This window comes from Medicago truncatula, chromosome 4, assembly GCF_003473485.1.
Source record: "Medicago truncatula cultivar Jemalong A17 chromosome 4, MtrunA17r5.0-ANR, whole genome shotgun sequence".
Taxonomy (NCBI): Eukaryota; Viridiplantae; Streptophyta; class Magnoliopsida; order Fabales; family Fabaceae; genus Medicago; species Medicago truncatula.
Genome location: NC_053045.1, coordinates 49,982,378 through 50,002,119, shown reverse-complemented (window position 1 = coordinate 50,002,119; position 19,742 = coordinate 49,982,378). Strand labels below are relative to the sequence as shown.

At 30.7% G+C, this 19,742-nt stretch overlaps 1 protein-coding gene across 2 annotated transcripts; it reads left to right on the top strand.

Annotated features, from left to right (window-relative positions):
* Positions 1-3,167: 3,167 nt before the first annotated feature.
* LOC11407922 (NAC domain-containing protein 7) lies at positions 3,168-9,396 on the top strand. Of its 2 annotated transcripts, XM_024780935.2 has the most exons (5): positions 3,168-3,889; positions 4,459-4,623; positions 4,875-5,058; positions 5,285-5,556; positions 8,171-9,396. In XM_024780935.2, exons 2-5 carry the CDS (start codon positions 4,612-4,614, stop codon positions 8,831-8,833), a joined length of 1,131 nt encoding a protein of 376 aa, XP_024636703.1. In that variant the 5' UTR covers positions 3,168-3,889; positions 4,459-4,611; the 3' UTR covers positions 8,834-9,396. The 2 variants fall into 2 exon arrangements, with proteins under 2 accessions (XP_024636703.1, XP_003608762.1); XM_003608714.4 differs by lacking the exon at positions 4,459-4,623 and having other exon boundaries at positions 3,170-3,889; positions 8,171-9,393.
* The last annotated feature ends 10,346 nt before the right edge of the window (positions 9,397-19,742 follow it).

Sequence of the window (19,742 nt, the reverse complement as noted above, 5' to 3'; positions counted from 1 at the left end):
CAATATTTAAATAAGATCTTAATTCACTTTCAACAATTTAAATTTATTATGTCAATTTTAGCGGTCAATTTATGCTACAAATTTATTTTTTAGGCAAAGAGGTATGCAATGGCAGGGACAGACGAGGACTAGGCTCGGTGTGACAAGTGTCACCTGAATAGTGTTTTTCTTTACCTCTTGATGAAGAAAAACAACGATTTTCAAAGGTTTATGCGATGATTTGTTTCAAATTGTTAATATACAATTAACGTTTCAATTTTATCATACTTATCATGCTGGTTTAGCTGAAGGCACTTGTACATTTTCACTTTCAAGGTTTGGGATTTGAATCGTAGAGTCTGCGAACACACCTACTAGCTATTATTTTTCGACACACATGTCACAAGTTTTTTTAAATCTTTCAACATTGCAATTTGTGGTGGCTTTTGCTCCACGCAAATGTGTAGTTGTAGCAGCTAATGCTCGTCATAAACGTTTGTGACATCATTTTTTGCGGCAAGACAAAGGTACTCATGAATGTTTCACTATTAGGGCTTTTTTTTTTGCCTATGTAGTAGGGATGGCAATGGGTACCCAATGGGTAGGGTACTACAATGCCCGTCCCCATACCCGCATTTATAAAAAATATCCGTACCCGTGCCCGTACCCTCGTGGGCAACAACTTTAGTCCCCTTCCCCATACCCTGTGGGTACTTAAGTACCCATACCCGCACCCATTACCCGCACTTTAACTATGGAAAAACAAAAAAAAACATCACAAATGAAATAAAACTACGATCCCAATTTTTTAAAATTAACTCATAAAATAATATGAACCGTGGTATTTAGTCAAATAGAAAACATCCGAAATATTCCTAAAAAATTATACACCGGCATGATGGAGTTGTTATTGTATTAAGTAGTTGTTTGGTTTAAGTTTAGGTTTAGGCTTAAATAGCTAAATAAATTAATTAATTATACATAAAAAATAAATAAATAATTTATGATATTATATAAATATGTATATGCGGGTATGCGGGTCTGGGCAGTATAGTACCCTTACCCGTGCCCATACCCATTTAATTTTGTGGGTATTACCCGTACCCGTGCCCAGACCCATAAAAGCGGGGTTTTACCCTACCCATTGTGGGTATTTTTTGCGGGTATCCATTGGGTCTGGGTTCAATTGCCATCCCTACTATGTAGAGGGTTTTGGATGCCGCAAAACCCTAATTTTCTTGTAGTGTAATCAAATGCTTTTGAAATTTTTGCATCGATGACCTACCGAATGAACAACAGTTTGACAACGAAAAACAATATTTAGGTAGTTTCTCAAATTCCAAGTCAAAAGACAAAGCAAAACATTCTCTTTCAACAAGAATTCTACCTTGTATTTCATCTCAAAGATGACATTAACAAGCGCTTGTGCGAAGTGACCAAAGGTTTGGTTATTAGTTTGTTACACCATCAATTGCAATTGGAACACTGATTTTTGGAGGAATAACGAATACTATTTTGGGACTCCAATACTCTTGTGCAAGTCCATGAAGATAATTGTACATTTTGATTAGGGACAAGTCGATTTGGGACATAAACTTTTGGGTTGCAATCCTTTTTTGTATTGTGTCGAGTACATATACTAATTCATACCAATTTATGGGTCTGGTACCTATTGTATTGATTTATTTAAAATATAATCTTCTGACAATTTCCTTTCTCACTATACTTTCTTTCTCACACAACTTTTTAAATTCCAAAAATATTCTCGTTCGGATCATATAATCTGAAATATGCTTATATATAAGCAGCAATCATAATCTCTTTCATTTCAACAATTGCAAATTTTGGTTTTAAAACCAACCAAAAAACAATGTTAAAAAAAATGATAAAAACATGTCAAATAAAATAAAAAATACATAAATATACCACATAAAATTCTAAAAATCAAGTAAAGCTTATCGAAACATTTTTTCTAATTTGTCTGAGAATATAAAAAAAATATAAAAAATGAAATAAAAATGAGTCTAAACGATTAAATTTTGAATTTTAAAGGCCCCAATCCTTGTGGCAAATATGGCCTATCCAAATTGTATTACGTAAAAGACTATCCAAACACTTCTTAATTAGTGGGCAAAGCAAAGGAATTAGATACCCAATGGCCAAATCATGACCCTATGTTACTACTCCCTCCGTCCCGTAATAACTGAGCCATTTGTAAAAAAAAATATTATCCCAGGAATCTTAACCCATTTTAATTTTCAATACAATATTAATTACTTTTTTTCAATTATAATTCTAATTATTATTATTTTCACCACTTCCAATTCATTATATTCTACTTTACATTTATGATAAAGAAGAATGCACCAATACTTGCTAAAGACACTAAAAACCATTTTTCTATCTCTTTCATTTATACACTTTTCTTAATTTATGTGAAAAGTTAAACTAGCTCAGTTAAATTAAGACGGAGGAAGTAACAAACGAAATTCCACTATTTCAATATTTGCACCACACATAACACAATAACATAATTGTTCTGCACCCTAAAGCCTTATCCAAGACCCCAATATAATGAGCACCCCATTCGATGAAAAATACTTTTTTTTTTCTTCTTTCTATCGAGTTAGAGCTCTTAACTCTTTGAAATCCTTGTTGACTTGAGAGTTTGGAGTCATTGCATGGGCACCACTATCTCTAGACATTTGTCGAAGTCCTCTGTCTCAACTATTTTGACCATTGTCAACCGATCCTCTTCGAATTAAATATATTAGGCAAATGCTAACTTGTGCCATCAAGGACACATATTAATGAACTCATTATAAAAATATATGTATCAAAAGTCGTGCATTCAACTTGTTAAAAGTTAAAATATTATATTTTATCCTGCAAAGTTACCTTTTTAGGTTTCTTAACATGTGTCTTAAAGACATAAGTTACCATGACACAATAAATTAGTAATGTGTGCCCGCAAGAAAGAAAGAAAGACAAAAAAAAAAAAAAAAAAAAAAAAAGGAGAGAGAAAATAATGGATGATGGGATTAATCGAAATGTCATGGTGCAACTTATGGCGGGAGGGGTGATATTATAACTTGTAACCATTAAGAGTGACCATCGATTGCCTATCATTATCATAATTCATTCATATATTTCACTATTCACATTCTTTTTCTTTTTTTAAAGAACCTACACCCCTTCTTTCTCAAGGTTTGATATCTTTTTTGCATTCTCTCTTTCTTTGGCCCCAAACATTAACACCACATCATTCTTTCTTCTTCTCCATCTCCATCAGTTGCTGGTGAGTGGAGTTAGAAGTTGACATCTCTCTCTCTCTCTCTAAGCCGTTTTAGCGCCACCATTTCATGAGATAAGCTTTTCCTGAAATCTAGCTCCAAACTTAACAACAGATAAAGGAGAGAGAAACTATTGAAAAGATGATTTATTAGGGCTATAGTTTCATTTCATCAACTCTTAAAACTCTCATTTTCCTTCCTTCACTTTCATCTCTTCTCCTTTTCAGTAGTCCTCTTGGGATCTGATCTCTCTCTCTCTCTCTCTCTCTCTCTCTCCCTCTGGTTGGAGAGAACAAAAGTAGTTTGAGCAAGGAGAGATTGTAGTTCAATTCCCGAGGATATTAACAATTCAACTTTCCACTTTTCATTTCTTGTCTGTTTTGTCCCCTTGTGTGTCTTTCTGTCTTTCTTTAGTGCTGCTTTTTTGTCTGTTTCTGTTGGATTTGACCAAGCTACTTCTTCAAAACGATCGTGGATCAAATACAACCTTAAACAATTGTTTTTTTTACCATGCTTATATATCTGAGGATTTAGTGCTACAAACAAGGTTTTCATCAGATCCATACTTGAATTCTACTTGGAGATCTTGCATCCGGTTCAGAATTATTAATACTAAGGTTATTCTTCTTCTGTTATAGCTAGCTAGTTAAAATATTATTTTTATTTGGTGCTTGATCTACTATATTATATGGGTTTGGCCTTAGTTTCTCTTCTTTACTGTATATATCATGTATGAATGTTTCTTAATATAAATACCAGAATTGTGGATGATTTTTCCTCAAAAAAATTAATTTATATAATTCAACTACCAAAACTAAAGACAACTAAAGGACAAAGACATAGCCTTAGTCAACAGCTAACTAATTAAATGTCACTTTTCTCAAGTGTGTGCACAAAATCTTTGACACGACTTTGATCTATGTTTGGTTGGTGTTTGTTTAGCATCATGTTTTAACCTTTCCACCAGTTTTTTTATTTATTTTTTTTATAGCTAGGTTTGTTATTAACAAAGTACTGTTTTTGCAATTGATGATATTTTTCTCAAATCGATTGAACAAGTAGCTTCTAAGTCATGTTATCCTTTCCATATTTAATATTTTTTTTTTTTTGAAGAATATTTAATATTTTTTTGTTTATGTGTAAATGTGATTTACTAGGAGTGCTTTATGATCAACTTATTTTGTAGGCATGAAAAGCTAAATGTTTGGTGCTATACCTGCAGACCATCATTCACTTGATCATAACCATCCCTCCCCATAATTACATTGTAAAAAGTGTGCCCCCTCTACTGTGTTTTGAAACCTAGTTTAGTTCTACTCCTTTAAGGAAATATGAATTAATGTTTCATAAGGTAAAGTTATGGGTATATATGTGAAAAAATAACTTCAAACATTCTCTCTTCCTTAATGTTTGAAAATAATCATCTCCTTAAAAAAATGTTGGAAAATAATCATGTGATTTTTTTTTTTAAATGAAAAAATAATAATGTGATTAATTGCAAAAGTTCTTAACACAATTATTGATTAATGTTCTCCTTCCTTTTCTTTTGTTATAAGCAAATGTTCTCCTTTGTTAATCACTCTTCTTTTTTTATGAGTACAGGTTTTAATTCTTCTGAGGTGGAATATGAATACATTTTCACATGTACCTCCAGGCTTTCGTTTTCATCCAACCGACGAAGAACTTGTTGATTACTACCTCAGGAAGAAGGTATCGTCTAAAAAGATTGATCTCGATGTCATCAAAGACGTTGATCTCTATAAAATTGAACCATGGGATCTTCAAGGTATCGATCCGACATCTATACTACAAAGCCTTAACAATCAATCCATATTAACTCACAATTTTATTTTTATGAAAACAAAAAATTATACTAGGAGAACAAGGAGTACTGTATTACGCGTAACAATAATTTTTTTTTACTCTTAATAATATGAACAAATATATATGTATCAAGAGTATTACTATTTATGATAACACAAAATTTGCTATTGGTGATGTATTGCAAACAGAATTATGCAAAATAGGAAGTGATGAACAAAATGACTGGTATTTCTTTAGTCATAAAGATAAGAAGTATCCAACAGGAACTCGAACGAATAGAGCAACAAAAGCAGGATTCTGGAAAGCCACAGGAAGAGATAAGGCAATATACTCAAAACAATTTCTGGTTGGGATGAGAAAGACTCTAGTGTTTTACAAAGGACGTGCCCCAAATGGACAGAAATCTGATTGGATCATGCATGAGTACCGTCTTGAAACTAATCAAAATGGAATTTCTCAGGTAATTTTCCTTCTTCTTTTTGCTTTTCTATGGATGCATTTTTTATAAGAAAGTATTTTATTTATGATTTATGAACCTCTAAAAATGTACCATTTTCTTTAAGAACAAGGCTTGCGTCTAAAAATGTACCATTTAGGCATTCTCACACAAATACAAAAAGGTAGATAAAGTATAATAAATTTTTTCGTTTTGTTAAAGTATTTAAATAACACTTTTTTATGTGTTTGCCTAAGTGATTTATATTTGTGTTTGTGATCAATTAAAAGTTATCCCTTTTCAAATAATTTAATAAAATATTACATCTTTTGAAAGTTTAGTACCAATTTTTTCATATCTTCCTCTTTTATTATTATAAATTTAGGGTTAAATAAGGTTTTGCCATAAAATTAGGGTTAATTTTCGTTTTTAATCCCTCTAAAAAAATTCAGCAAATTTTGATCCCCTAAAGGTTTTCCGCCAGGACTTTTGATTCACATGTTTAAGTAAACTCGTGTGTATCATTTGAAATTCTGAATTAATTTTTGTAAGCATATTTAGTAGATTATAAAAATCTCTCTAGCAATTTTTTTCAACAAGCAATGAATTTTTATGTTTTTATCGCTTAAAAATTTATATTTAATTCATATTTTGTTTTAAAAAAATAATTTTTTGTGGAGATTGTAATCATATTATAAACATCTTTGTAAGAGATTATTCAAAAATGTAAAAGATATGTATGAGTTGACTTAAAGACAAAACAAAAAGTGATGATGAAAAATATTCATAAGACCCAAACTTACTGAATAATCAATATTGTTTATAATAAAGAGGTGTTAATTAGTTTATTATTTTTAGTCTCATTTTGGTATTTTACTCTCGAAGATTTTTATTAATCAATAGCGATCCTTATTACTATCATTTACTAAAGTATACGTTAATTATGTTTTTGGTCTCTATAAATATATCAACTTTCTTTGTAAAAAAAAAAAATATCAACTTTCATTTTTAGTCATACTGAATTTTTTTTCAAACTTTTGTTTCCAATCATCAATTTTACTCTACACATTTTACTTATGTGATAAGAAATGGAGATACCCAATACTTCTCCACGCCATGATTTTTTAATTTTATGAAATGATATTATTGAGACCTTGAAATACAATTACTGGATAATTTGATCATTTAATCACAAATTAATAATTAATATTTACTAAATTTTTATAACTTCAACTTCTTAAAAAGAAATTTTTAATTTCAGGTAAAGATTGAATAATTTAACTATCTTTATTATCTAAAAGTAGTGATGTATGTCTCAATTACTTAAATTTTAAGTGCAATTTTCCAAACGTATAAGGAATGTGAGTCTTGATTAGTAAAAAAAGAAGAAGAAGATGTCATGTGAAGTTGAGCACTATTCCAATAAAAGATAATTTTAGAGACCAAAATACAAGTATATGGAAATTATAAGAGGAAGAAATTTCACTTAATTTTTTCTGCTTTTACCATATTCAAGTATTTAATTTCACGATGTGAAGTCTTATGCAATTGGTTTGTCCGTAAGCTAAATTGACAATGTTGATGTTGTTAGGTTGGACATCTTCACCCGAACTCGAACCCGAGTTATATGTGTGCATTTTTTTGTCACTTCATCTAAAAAAAATCCTATGTTATTTGGTTTGGCTTGATTTTATGGAGCAAAGACAAATTCAAAACCAAAAACAAAAACAACATAGACAATTTTTAAATGTTTCACAACATATGAATTATAATAATCTAATGAAAATCGTTGTTTTTTTTTTTTTTTTTTTATGCACAAAAGCTAGAAATACTAGATTAGATGGCAATCGTTGTTTAACTATACGTTATATAAAAACAAAAAACAAAAAACTAGAACCAATTCAATCAAAATAAAAATTAAATTAAGAATTCATTCAATCTTATAGTTAATATATTTTAATGGGGTTCCATCTAATATAGACATGTTCCCAAATGTGTACCTTACTATGTGTACAAAATTTTAATATATTTTTTTTGTCAAGATTAAAAATGTAAATATATATATTAACACCGAAAAAACATTCTCCTTAATACAAGTGTATCAGAGAAGAACACACCAATGTTTAACAACAACAAGAAGTCGGAAAAAAGGAGGTTGGCAAAATTATAAAAATTTAAAAAAATTATTTTGTACAAAAGATGGTAAGGGGTCATTTTGGACTCTTTTTGAGAGGTCCATAATTAGATAATTTTGAAAGAATTATAAAAATATTCAAATGATTTGAAGAATTTATCTAAATCTTTCAAAATTCTCCTCTAATATATTTTTAAGTTCTTCCATATTAGGATGATTATGTTCTATGAAGAAAAACAAACTCGGGTTCAAGTTTGTAGACCATCCTGTCTTCTTTTTTCTTTCCTCAATTAGTTAAAGCCCTCCTCAATTTTTTTATCAAAATATTATTATGTCAAATTAGAAACTCTTCACTTTTTTTTTTCTGCACACTCCGAAACTACACCATGCATGTGTATACTTTCTGCTTTTAGGTAGAATATTATAACTAGCAAGTTCAAAACTTCAAACAGTAATGATGCTAGCTATGTGTTTGATTGATAACTATCATAACTTGTAACGCAGGAAGAAGGATGGGTTGTATGCAGAGTATTCAAGAAGAGAATGACAACAGTGCAAAAAATGAATGAGTATGATCAATCACCATGTAACTGGTATGATGATCAAGTTTCCTTCATGCCAGATCTTGAATCTCCAACCCGAACCAATTCTCACCCTCCTAACTATACTTCATATCACTCATGCAAACCAGAACTAGAATTAATTCAATATAACACACCCCACCAATACCATGATGCTAATTTTCTCCAACTTCCACACCTTGAAAGTCCAAAAATTACTCAATCTATTATCCCTTATAATCATCATGCTCATGCAAACAATAACAATATTGCACTTACTCAACAGATGCAATATTTGCAGTACCATCAACAAAATCTTCACTCACTTTATGGTGGTAACAGCAGTACTGGCAATGATGAACAAGTTACTGATTGGAGAGTGCTTGACAAGTTTGTTGCTTCTCAGCTAAGTCATGAAGATAATGATAATAATAATAATAATCAAGATCATGTTTCTAATAAAGAAACTAGTTCTTTCTCCAATGCAGCTATTCTTCATGTGGCTGAACAAATTACTCTTCTTGATAATGGATCCAAAAAGAATGAAGTTTCTGAGGAACATGCTTCAACTTCTACCTCCAGTTGCCACATGGAACTTTGGAAGTGAACATATAGTAATTACTTGATGATATATGATGCATATTAATATATAGTATTTGGAAACTTGATGAGTATTGCTCCAAGTTGGTGTACATAATAAGCACACATATTTTTATATCCTTAATGATGTAAGCTGTTCATATATATGAACCTCTGGAGTTTGGATATATATAGACCAAATGTATTTTTATTTTAATACTATAGGCAATCGATGATCAATTGCCATAAATGTGCCTACATATATATAACAATAAATTTGTACTTGAATGTCAACACTTGATGTGTTTATCACAGTTGAATTTGCTTTTAAAATTTTAGTTGTACATGGTAACACTGGTTGTGTTTACTCTACTCAATTGGTTTTATGATGGAAAAAGCTTTATGGTGCGACAAAACTAATGACGAGAAACAACGAATTAATAAGTGCTGTAGGATCCTTCATGAGATTGCAAATTATTTTAACTTTCATGTATTTTGAAATTATAACACCACTACCCCATGATTCGTGTGCCTGTCGTGCTATTGTTTCTCGCACTACCTAGCAATGCTCTTTTATGATATGTGTTATTGTCTTCTAAAATGTTTTAGCCGTTGGTTTCTTTTTGTACATGGGTTGGAATAACTCTACTGTTTTTATATGGTTTCTTTTTCAATATGGGTTGGAGTAATTCTTCTAATGTTTGGAATAATTTTTGTTTGTAAGATATTCATTTTTTTCATTGCTCTCATTTAAAAAAGAGTAATGATACATAGACACCCTTAGGTGGCAATACATCCTTGTACACCCACACAAAAATCTGACACGTAGTCACGTGGACCCCGCACAAGCACACTTTCTCTTTTCTCTCCTCTTCTCTCTTCCTAATGCATGGGATGTACAAGGGTGTATGGAAATAAAGGGTGTCTATGTATCATTACTCTTTAAAAAATGTCTCACTTAAAAAATTTCTTTAAACATAAAAATATGTTGAGTCGACGGCTGTTGAGAATTTTCCAATAAGAATTTTCAAACAATAGTAAATATTAATAGTGGTGAAATTTAAAAATAAATACGTTTTAAGAGATTGAGAAATATACTAGAATCTGTCTCCGTGAGCTTAGCTCAGTTGGCAGAGACATTGCATAATTTATGCAGGGGCCGAGGTTTGAACCCCGGACACCCCACTTCTCCACATTTAATACAAAAAAAAAAAAAAATACTAGAATCTTGAAATTCTTTCATGAAGTGAAACTTTTTTAAAAATGTGGAGTAATGTGACATTCATGAATGGATGAAGCTACTGTTCCCTATACACATAGGGGATCTTGTGACTTGTTGTGGCATCTCAATCCATGAACAAGAGAATAGTTTGTGAGATGACTTGTAAGCACTAGTGTGAGTCTCTTGTTGGTGACTGCATTACAAATTTTTGCAACTCTTTTGTAAGAGTCTAATTGAATTATTTTGAAGACTATATGCAATTACCAAAATGGTTAATGTTAATACGGCATACTACCAATTGGAAATTTGAGAAGCTAAAAAAAGTACCTCGGTGTGTGATTTAGAGGATGATATTAAAGTTATTCGTGGGGTGGCTCTTAGCTAGAAAGAATATGGATTTTTGTTTGTATTACGAGTGGTTCATGAATTCTCTACTAATTGTACTTTTTTCATTTTATTGAATAAAATTCTTTTTGAAGTTAAGAAGAAACAGTTTGATTTGTGTTGTTGTTGTTGTAATTTTATTGGTCTACTGACAAGTAAACACAAAAAACATGACACAAATACGACACCAAACATTTTTTTTTTGCCAACTTTTTGCTATTATAGAGGAGGATTTTGGCAACACAATTATTCACCAATTTCACTACCGAATTAACTAAAATATGCACTTGATCCCAAAATAATGAAGTGCTCAATTATAATATAAGACCATGTTATATATGCCTAAGATGTTTTTTTTTCCAAGATGAACTCTTCTTCATATTTGAGTACTTTAGTCTAAATGGATTGGAGACTTAGTTAAGTCTTTCTACATGTGTGTAAGTGTTTGTAAAGAGCTAGCTTCAGAACAAACAATAGTAAGCTATGATATTTCACAGCAAAGTAATTGCTACGAACCTGCTTGAACTTGAAGTGCAACAAGATATATAACTATACTAAACTTCTATGATATTCATCAAATTCATAGGATATATAGGTGTGTAACTATATAATTTGACAGCAGAGTTAAGGGAAGATGTAGTATCATATTATCAATATATCATTGGAATTTACTATTTAGCTATCTTGACACTACAAAATTCAAAAATGTTTTATTTTTATAATAAACTAATACCTTAACAAAGAGACATTAATTTGGCTCCATTCTGAATTAACGCATACCTGTGCATGAAGAATTTTTCCTCTGTCTAGCTAACGCATGCTTTGCTTCCTCTTGGTAAAAATATATATACTACTTGCATGAAGATTAAGAAATAGATGCGTTCATTCAAAGTGTCAACAAGTGACGTGTGTTTTCACATGTTAAATTGGTTTATATACATATATATACTATTGAAGAAAGTCTTAATTAAACAACCAATCATGGATGAGAAAATCTTATTTTTGTGTCATTTGATAAGGACAAATGAAGTTCCTATGTCGGGGGAGTCAAGAACCAAAGTTCCATTCAAGTAGTTATAATGGCATGACACAATGATTAGGCGTGCTGGTTCAGATAAACTATTAATCATGATGAATGTTTCAACTCATAGTCATTGAAGCAAGCTCATTTTCACAGAAAGAGAGGACTAGGAGTGTAGTACATGTGAAAGAGCTAGACAACATGCTTGCTACTTGACAGAAACAGAATTTGATTTTCATATGGATGACAACTTTCTAGCACATGCCACCTTTGACTTTCATGGTTTGAAATGAAAGCCAAAACAAGCAAACATATATATGCATGCGCATTTATGTATAAGCATATGTTAGTGAATAATTAAGTGGGGTTTATTAAAAGTGTTATGCAATTTCATTTGATCAATTGACAAACATTCCTCACTCACTTTGTTCGGTTGCCAAAAATTGGATTATAATTCTCTAACATCTACTACTAGTTATAAAGACATTATTTGATCTGTGAAATGACAATACGACAATCCAAATACATTAGACAAAGTTCATCTTATATAAATAGTTGTTCTCAAGAGAATAACAGGGTATGTATGTACGTATATATCTTAGTATCTTACATCAAATGTCATCTAGTATGTATCAAGTACAAATACTCCAAATCTAATAGACAATTTTGTCTATGAAAATTGCAAAATGATCATACATGGACTTTTTAAGCATTGAGGTGACGAAAGCTTCATGCCTAGAGGATGGACCACTTACCTCCACATAATATTACTAGTACACTTTTTTGTTGTACTATACTACCTATCTTAGCATAAATACATTTTTGCTATTTTTATGTATATTAAAAAAAGTTGCAATGTATATAGTATATCTGTTGTATGTATGATTGTTGTTAAACTACCCATTATTTTATAGTAATAGAATGTTCATCTTAATCAAATCTGATAAATAAAATAAAGAGTAATGATATTCATACATCTATTTTTTCTATACCTGAAACACAATGAGTGATCATGTTCAAAATTTAATTCACGTTCAAAATTGTAGTTAATTCATCTATATAATTTTTAATATGATCTAAATTAATTATATACTCAATTGAATTTATCACAATTTTACATTTTTTAAGGGGTATCACAGTTTTACATGTGATTAACAAGATATTCCAATATATAGAAAAATTAGTGTAGGTGAAACGTTTTCGTTAAATAAATCAGTAATATTAATTAGAGATTTAAAAATAATAATTAATGTATATAATAATTTTTGAAATATATATTTAGAGCTTGTAGTACATAGTATAGTATAAACACAAAAACCATAAGTAGGCCTTGTAATGCAAAGAGGGCACATTCCTTGTATAACATGTTTTGGGAAACGACCGCAAAGGAGACAAAGAATTTTGTGGTTATTATTGATGTCTTATTCTTTGATGTTAGTTTTCCGATCCACCTTAAAAAGAGAGGAGAAATCCAAGAAACCTCAAACAAGAGGAGTTAAGAAAGAAAAAAAATATATATATGGAAAATGTAAAGGCCAAGCAACATGATTGATTTCTCAAGTAGGTGTTCACATATTGATTTTAGATTTCAGCTCTTCCCTCTGCACAAAACATTTACGCTCTACAGTCTTTCAAATTTACCCATGTGCGAGTTAACTCACACCGCGTAAATTAATTCACGCTAGTTTTTAAATTTCAAAAGCATGCTCTTTTGATGCATCAACATGATAGAAATGCCTTGCTAGAACCATCCATACATCATGACTGTCTCATTCAATTCAATACCCAACAAACCAAACCATTCCCGATCCGTGTCACTTCTCAACCATTAAAACTAAAACAAAACAAGGCTACAGCAACACGTATGAAAAAATGACAAAATTTTAAGTTTGTTAAATCTATCTTTCATCCATGGATAAGTATTGCCATGAGCTTTAAATTAATATAATCATGGGGTGATTAAAGTAAAGCGGTGGGAGACAACTTTTGGATGTAATAAATGCAAAACCATGTTGAATATGTGAAAACAAAACCAGCGTCAGTTAACTCACGCTGGTGTTCAGAACGTGGTTTTTCAGCGACACTTAAGTCACGCCACGTTAGTTAACTAACACATAGTTTTACACGTGCGTTAGTTAACTAACGCAGGGGTATTTTAGGCATGCTGCAGGGCGCGAGTGTTTTGTGCAGAGGGAAGAGCATAAATCTTGGTTTTGAGAGAATGGTAGGCCCATATCAATTGATTGTGGATGGTTGCTCTTTTGGCTCCCAAAAATGTACAAAGAGAGCTAATACTCGAACGTCATTTTTGCGTGTTTAAAGGTTTTGAGATATAATCCTCGAATGTTGTTTTTGAGGATAAATATCGAATAGGGAGGCTAAATGAGCAACCATTAAGGACTTTCTTATATTTTGACTTGATTGTGGGCTTTTGATATTTGGGCTCAGTTATAGAATCTAAGATTTCTGCTCTCTCCCCAGTACATTTCGCTCCCACTCATCTGAAAATACTATAATGCACATGCGTTAATTAACTAACGCAAATGCAAAGGTCTGCGCAAGTTAAGTCATCCTCGTGATTTAACTCACGTATAGTGTACTCAAATTTTTTAATTTATTTACTATACTCAAATTATTTTATTTATGTTATTCTAATTTATTTATTTATTTACTTTATTCTAATTTATTTTTTCATTTTATTCTAATGTATTCGTTTTCTAAATTATTTGTTCACTTTATTCTAATTTATTTACGTTATTATAAATTATTTATTTACTTTATTCAAATTAATTTATTTACGTTATTCTAAATTATTTATTTACTTTATTCTAATTTATTCGAATTATTCATTAAATAATTGATACATATAACAAAATTCATTAAATACAAAATTAAAAAATAAAAAAATATATAAATAATTGATACATTGATAAATAAAAAATTAACAACATCTTATTTTATTAATCAACTTCATACAATAATTGATACAATGATACATTCATTCACTAAATAATCTATTTATTTTCTTTTTACCCTATTGGGGTAAAAAGTTCTTTTTACCCTCTTGGGGTAAAAACTGAGCACTCTTCTTGGGGCAAAGTAGTGACCAACCATCTCGAGGGAAATGACATCATCAACTTGGGGTAAATTTAAATATTGTTCTTTTTATACCCACGGTAAAAAAGTTTGTGCGTAAAAAGAAGCAAATCTAATTTTACACCAAGCGCGGGCTAGCCATTACTTTGCCCCAAGAAGTCTGCTCACTTTTGCCCCCGAAGAGACTATTGAAAAATAAAAACAAGAAGAGAAATAGAGGGAGAGAGTGATGAGGAGGGAGAGAAAGTGATATGGTGTGAGGAAATAGAGAAGTATGGATGGGTATTTATAGGTGGGACTGGTAGTGTAGGTTATAACCACCATAAATGTGGTAAAAAAAACGTGTAAAGTATGTAAAAAAAACGTGTGGATTGAAGATTGAAAACCTGAACACCGTCCAAAAAACGTCTGTTCTTCAGTTCTGACCACCGGCCAACGTGCGTGAGTTAACTCGCGCACAGGCCAGTGGTGCGTGACATAAGGTGCGCAGTTGTTATAAGGTGTGCTGGTTAGGTCACGCTGCGTGACTTAACTAACGCAGGGGTATTTTAGGCAAGGTTGCTGAGTGGGAGCGAAATGTGCCAGAGGGAGAGCAGAAATCAGAATCTAAGGCCTTATGTATCCTAAATTCGTTTTTTTTTTTTCTGAAACCTTTTAACGCAAAATTTTGTCTAAGAAAGAAATATTTTATCACAGAAAATATTTATCCCATATAATTTACATTTTAAAATGAAATTTATAATTTCATATATTGTTTTAGAAAATATTGCTTTAAAATTATTTTGATAAGTTAGAATAGCTTTGAAAAAAAAGAGAGAAAGTGGCAGTTAAAATACAATGAATTTATTTTGCATGAATATATTCACAAATATAATTTTGAAACAATTTTGATGAGATTAATTGCTAGAGATTAAGGAGCATTATACACTATCAACAATGGATTGATCCAAATGGTATGGAGAAAATTCAGGTGAGAGAAGAGAACTCAACTTGTTTACCAAACATATTCTAAATGAAAATTAGTCATCGCTAAATGTCAATAAAAACTTTATAATATCGTCATATGATAATCCATTATTTTGTCATTTGGTATCTTCTTTAAAATACTATTTTTAACCATTCACAAGATAATGGTTTTTTTTTTCTTTTCCACATCCATTCAATTAAATCACAACATATGTTACTTTGTTATATTTTTCCTAAAATATCTCTATAAATATCCATATTCTAAAACGTGATTGGATGTTTGTTAAAAATAATTACACAAGAAAACCAAGTTTTAAAGTCTCCGAGTACAAAATCCTACATTTGAATATGTAAGCATACAAGAAGAAATTTGGAATGTGAGCCTTCCTTGAGTTGGCACGATTGTCTTGATGTGCAAGACCGTTGTTTAATTACAAACCTTGCTAGATATTAAGAAAAATGCATCAAACCCCTACCATAGATTGGTCAATTATCTCTAGATTCTTCGTAATAGTTGTCTTATAGTTTTTGTTGGTCTACTAATGTCTCTAGTGATATGACTCCTCTCCATTTGATTTATTATCCTAACTACATAACTTATATGTCTTTTCTCTACATGTTCATACCACATATGTCTAGTTTCTATCATATTTTCTACTACTATGCTACCCAAACACTCTCTCTAATGTCATCACTTCTAATTCTATCACATCTTGTCTTACCACACAATCAAGGCAACATGCTCATTTCTGCTACGTTTACTTTATGTTTATGTTAATTCTTCACTACTCAATACTCTATCCCATACAACATCGTTGGTCTTACCAATGTCTAGTAAAAAAAATCTTCAACTTAAGCGATACTTTCACATCACATAAAACACCTGAGGCACTCCTCCAATTTCAACCATCTAGCTAGCTTGGATTCAGTGGTTTACATCTCCTTATATTTCTCAGTCATTTTGTACTATAGATTCAAGATATTTAAACCGTGTAACTTGTGGGATGATATGATCTTCAAATTTCACTCGAACACTTTGTTCTTGCTAAAATGCATTCCATATACTCTGTCTTGATTGCGGAAATCATATGTTTCTAAGACTTGTCTCCAACCTCCCATTATAGTAGGACTATATCATCTGCAAAAAAAATACATCTCGGTGCTCGCTCTTGGATGTGTTTTCTAAGTACATCCAAAACTAAGGTGAAAATGTAAGGGATTAGTGTTGAACCTTGGTACAATCTTATTATTTTGGGAGAATCTTAGATGTCTCCACCTTGTGTCCTCACACTAGTCGAGAGACCCCCTCATACATATCCATTTTAACCTGAATATATGCCGCTCTAACACCTTTCTTTTCCAGAGTTTACACAAAATCTCTATGGACACTATATCATATGTCTTCTCCAAATCAATGAAAACTATAAATGCAAGTCAGTGATAACTACGAAGTTGTTTGCTACTATCATTTTCCGATTTTTGAGATTTGTTCTTCAACAACAAGTTAGGTTTTCGAATGTATCTTGATATCATTTGTTGAATTTTTAGATTTTTTTCTCCAACAAGTTAGGTTCTCGAATGTATTCTTGAGAATCTATCTGTGGAGAGATTTTTTTTATTTTTTTGCTAATGAGAAAATTCATTTTCCAAACTTTATATATATTTTTATTTAAATGGATTGTGTCATAAATTTCTTTTATACTATGTTTATTATTAGCATGTGCAGCTAAATGATTCCTTATACACAACAAGAAAAATGTTAACCACCCTAAAGACCATTAAAACACACACAACAAGGTCTTGTGTTCAAATTCAGGTGAACCAACCTAACAATTTCGGCATTGTTAGTTGAGTTAAGTTTTACGGATAGAGGCACACTCGACATTTTTAGTTGAGCTAAACTTTACTGAAAGAGGCACTAAATGATGTTTATGAGGGGTTATAAACCCTCGGTAAACATAAAAATTGTTTTTGAAATTTTTGCAGTGATATATCACTCATAAATTTTGAGTGGTAAAATTTATTTTTAAATTCAAAATTCTAAGTTGTTTGACCCTCAAAAAATATGTGTAGAAAATTTCATTTTATGAAATTCATTTTTTCGAGGGGTATACACTTCGAAAAAATTGTGTGAGAATTTTCATTGAAACTGAAATTTCTGAGGGATATACTTCTCGAAAATTTGCCTATAAAAAAACCAAGAATTCATCACCTTCAATTCATACTCCCTTATTCCGATCACCACCACCTTGTTCCGTCCTGCCACCTTTGGCCGCCACTGCACATGAATATCACTTTTCCAGTCGGTTAGTGAAATTATTTGTTATGGTTTTATCATTTTAATTTATTATTTGTTGTTATTTTGGTTAGTATAAATGTTAATATAAGCAAGTATGAACAAAAGCAAGTGTTTGAAAGAGAATTTGTTAGAAGATATTAGTATGAGCATATGTGTGTGATAGTTAAAATTTATATTTTAAATATATAGTCGTTGTTTATTGCAATTTAAAAAAATAAATTAATAACTTCAATTATTTCCAAATGGGTTAACTTCTAAAAAAAGACACTCACATATTGTCAAATTTCTTGTTACGATAACATATGTATTGGCTTCATTCCTTCAAAAAAAATATGTATTGGCTTCATTTTCCAGGGGTTAATTTCCAATGACCACAACTCCTTAAAAAAAAAGTATGAGGGCCATAATCCTTAAAAGAATTAAAATGGGTAAAATGCGTCTAGTTTGTGATCGGTAACCATCATCCTTCCTTTTATTAAACTGTGATAACGTACTACATTTCTGGGAAGGATGAAAGGAAGAGTTTTTACTGAACCACCACTGTAAGAAAGCACATAGAATTTTCACTTTCTTGGTTTCTACACGGCTCAAATCTTTGGACAAAAATGAACTGGCAAACCCTCTCCTCATATCCCCACAAACCAGCAACAAACAGGCTTTTTATAAACACAACTTTTCTTCATTCTTACATGTGTTACACATCTTATGAACTTATAATAGTCTTACACTCATTATATTAACATATGGTGAAACATTTACTTATATTAATTAATTAATTGTATTAAAGAAGAAAATTCTAAAGAGTGTCATAAATATACAAGTTAAGAAAACCAATATTTTAGAAAGTTTATATTCAACTTTTTTTAAGTTTTAAAATTGTTAATTTAACAGATAAATAAAACAAGATTTAATTATATTCTTAATCTTTTTAGTTCGGAATATATGAAGAAGAAAAAAAAAAGGTAACTAATAGAAGGCTTGTAGGTCTATTTTGTGACTTGAGGTCTCGAATTGTCCAATTGTGATGCTATTGGGCGACTTCAATCATATTCTAATTACCTCAAAAAACCATCCTTCTAAAAACTATTTATTTTAGATAATCACCACCCTAGCAAAAGAGATTGGTACTCAGTACAAAGTATCTGTGAAATCAATACTAATTACACAGTAAAACCATGCAATTACAAGTTTATCACCATCCAGTAACCGCTAGCACTTCCTCTCTCAGTTGTAAATCAGGAAGTCTATCAGGCTCTTATGAGCATGAAATCATATAGTTTTAAATGTTTTTCGAGATGGGTTCTAACAATCTTTGTAACCGTCCTATAACTAGTATACAAGACACAATGATAGAATGTATAAGTAATTAAGTGAATGTGAATATTTTGAAGTTAGCAGTGTGATTTGTACAATGAACTTTGTGTTGTATGTAATTGCTTGAGACAAAACGATTAATACAAAAATGCATTCATTGTGCAATATATTTTTTTTCCGTTTAATCTCTTCATTGTGAGTGAAACATCGACATTTTTCCGTAAATAAAAAAGGTTAGAGTATGTATTATACTTCATAATATATTATATTTTCATATAGTAAAAAATTATTTAAAAAAAAAATTAACAAAAAAGTAAGTCTAACGAAAATCTACTTTTGATATGTTAAACAATAAATATCAGACCGAACAACACAAAACATAACAGCACAATACCAACGGAGCAACACATGACAAACTTTTATGGTATTGAATAATTTTTGATTTTATACAATTTTTTATGGATGATATTTTAGATAATTTGTACGTGAGATAACAAGTTATGTTGTGGTTTAATTATGACAAATTTTTTGATTTTTAACTTATCTTTTGCCTTCAGCTTTGTCATGTTCTAGAAACAATTTTACAAACTGTATGGCATTGCCAAAGATATAGAGTAATTAAGGAACTAATTAGA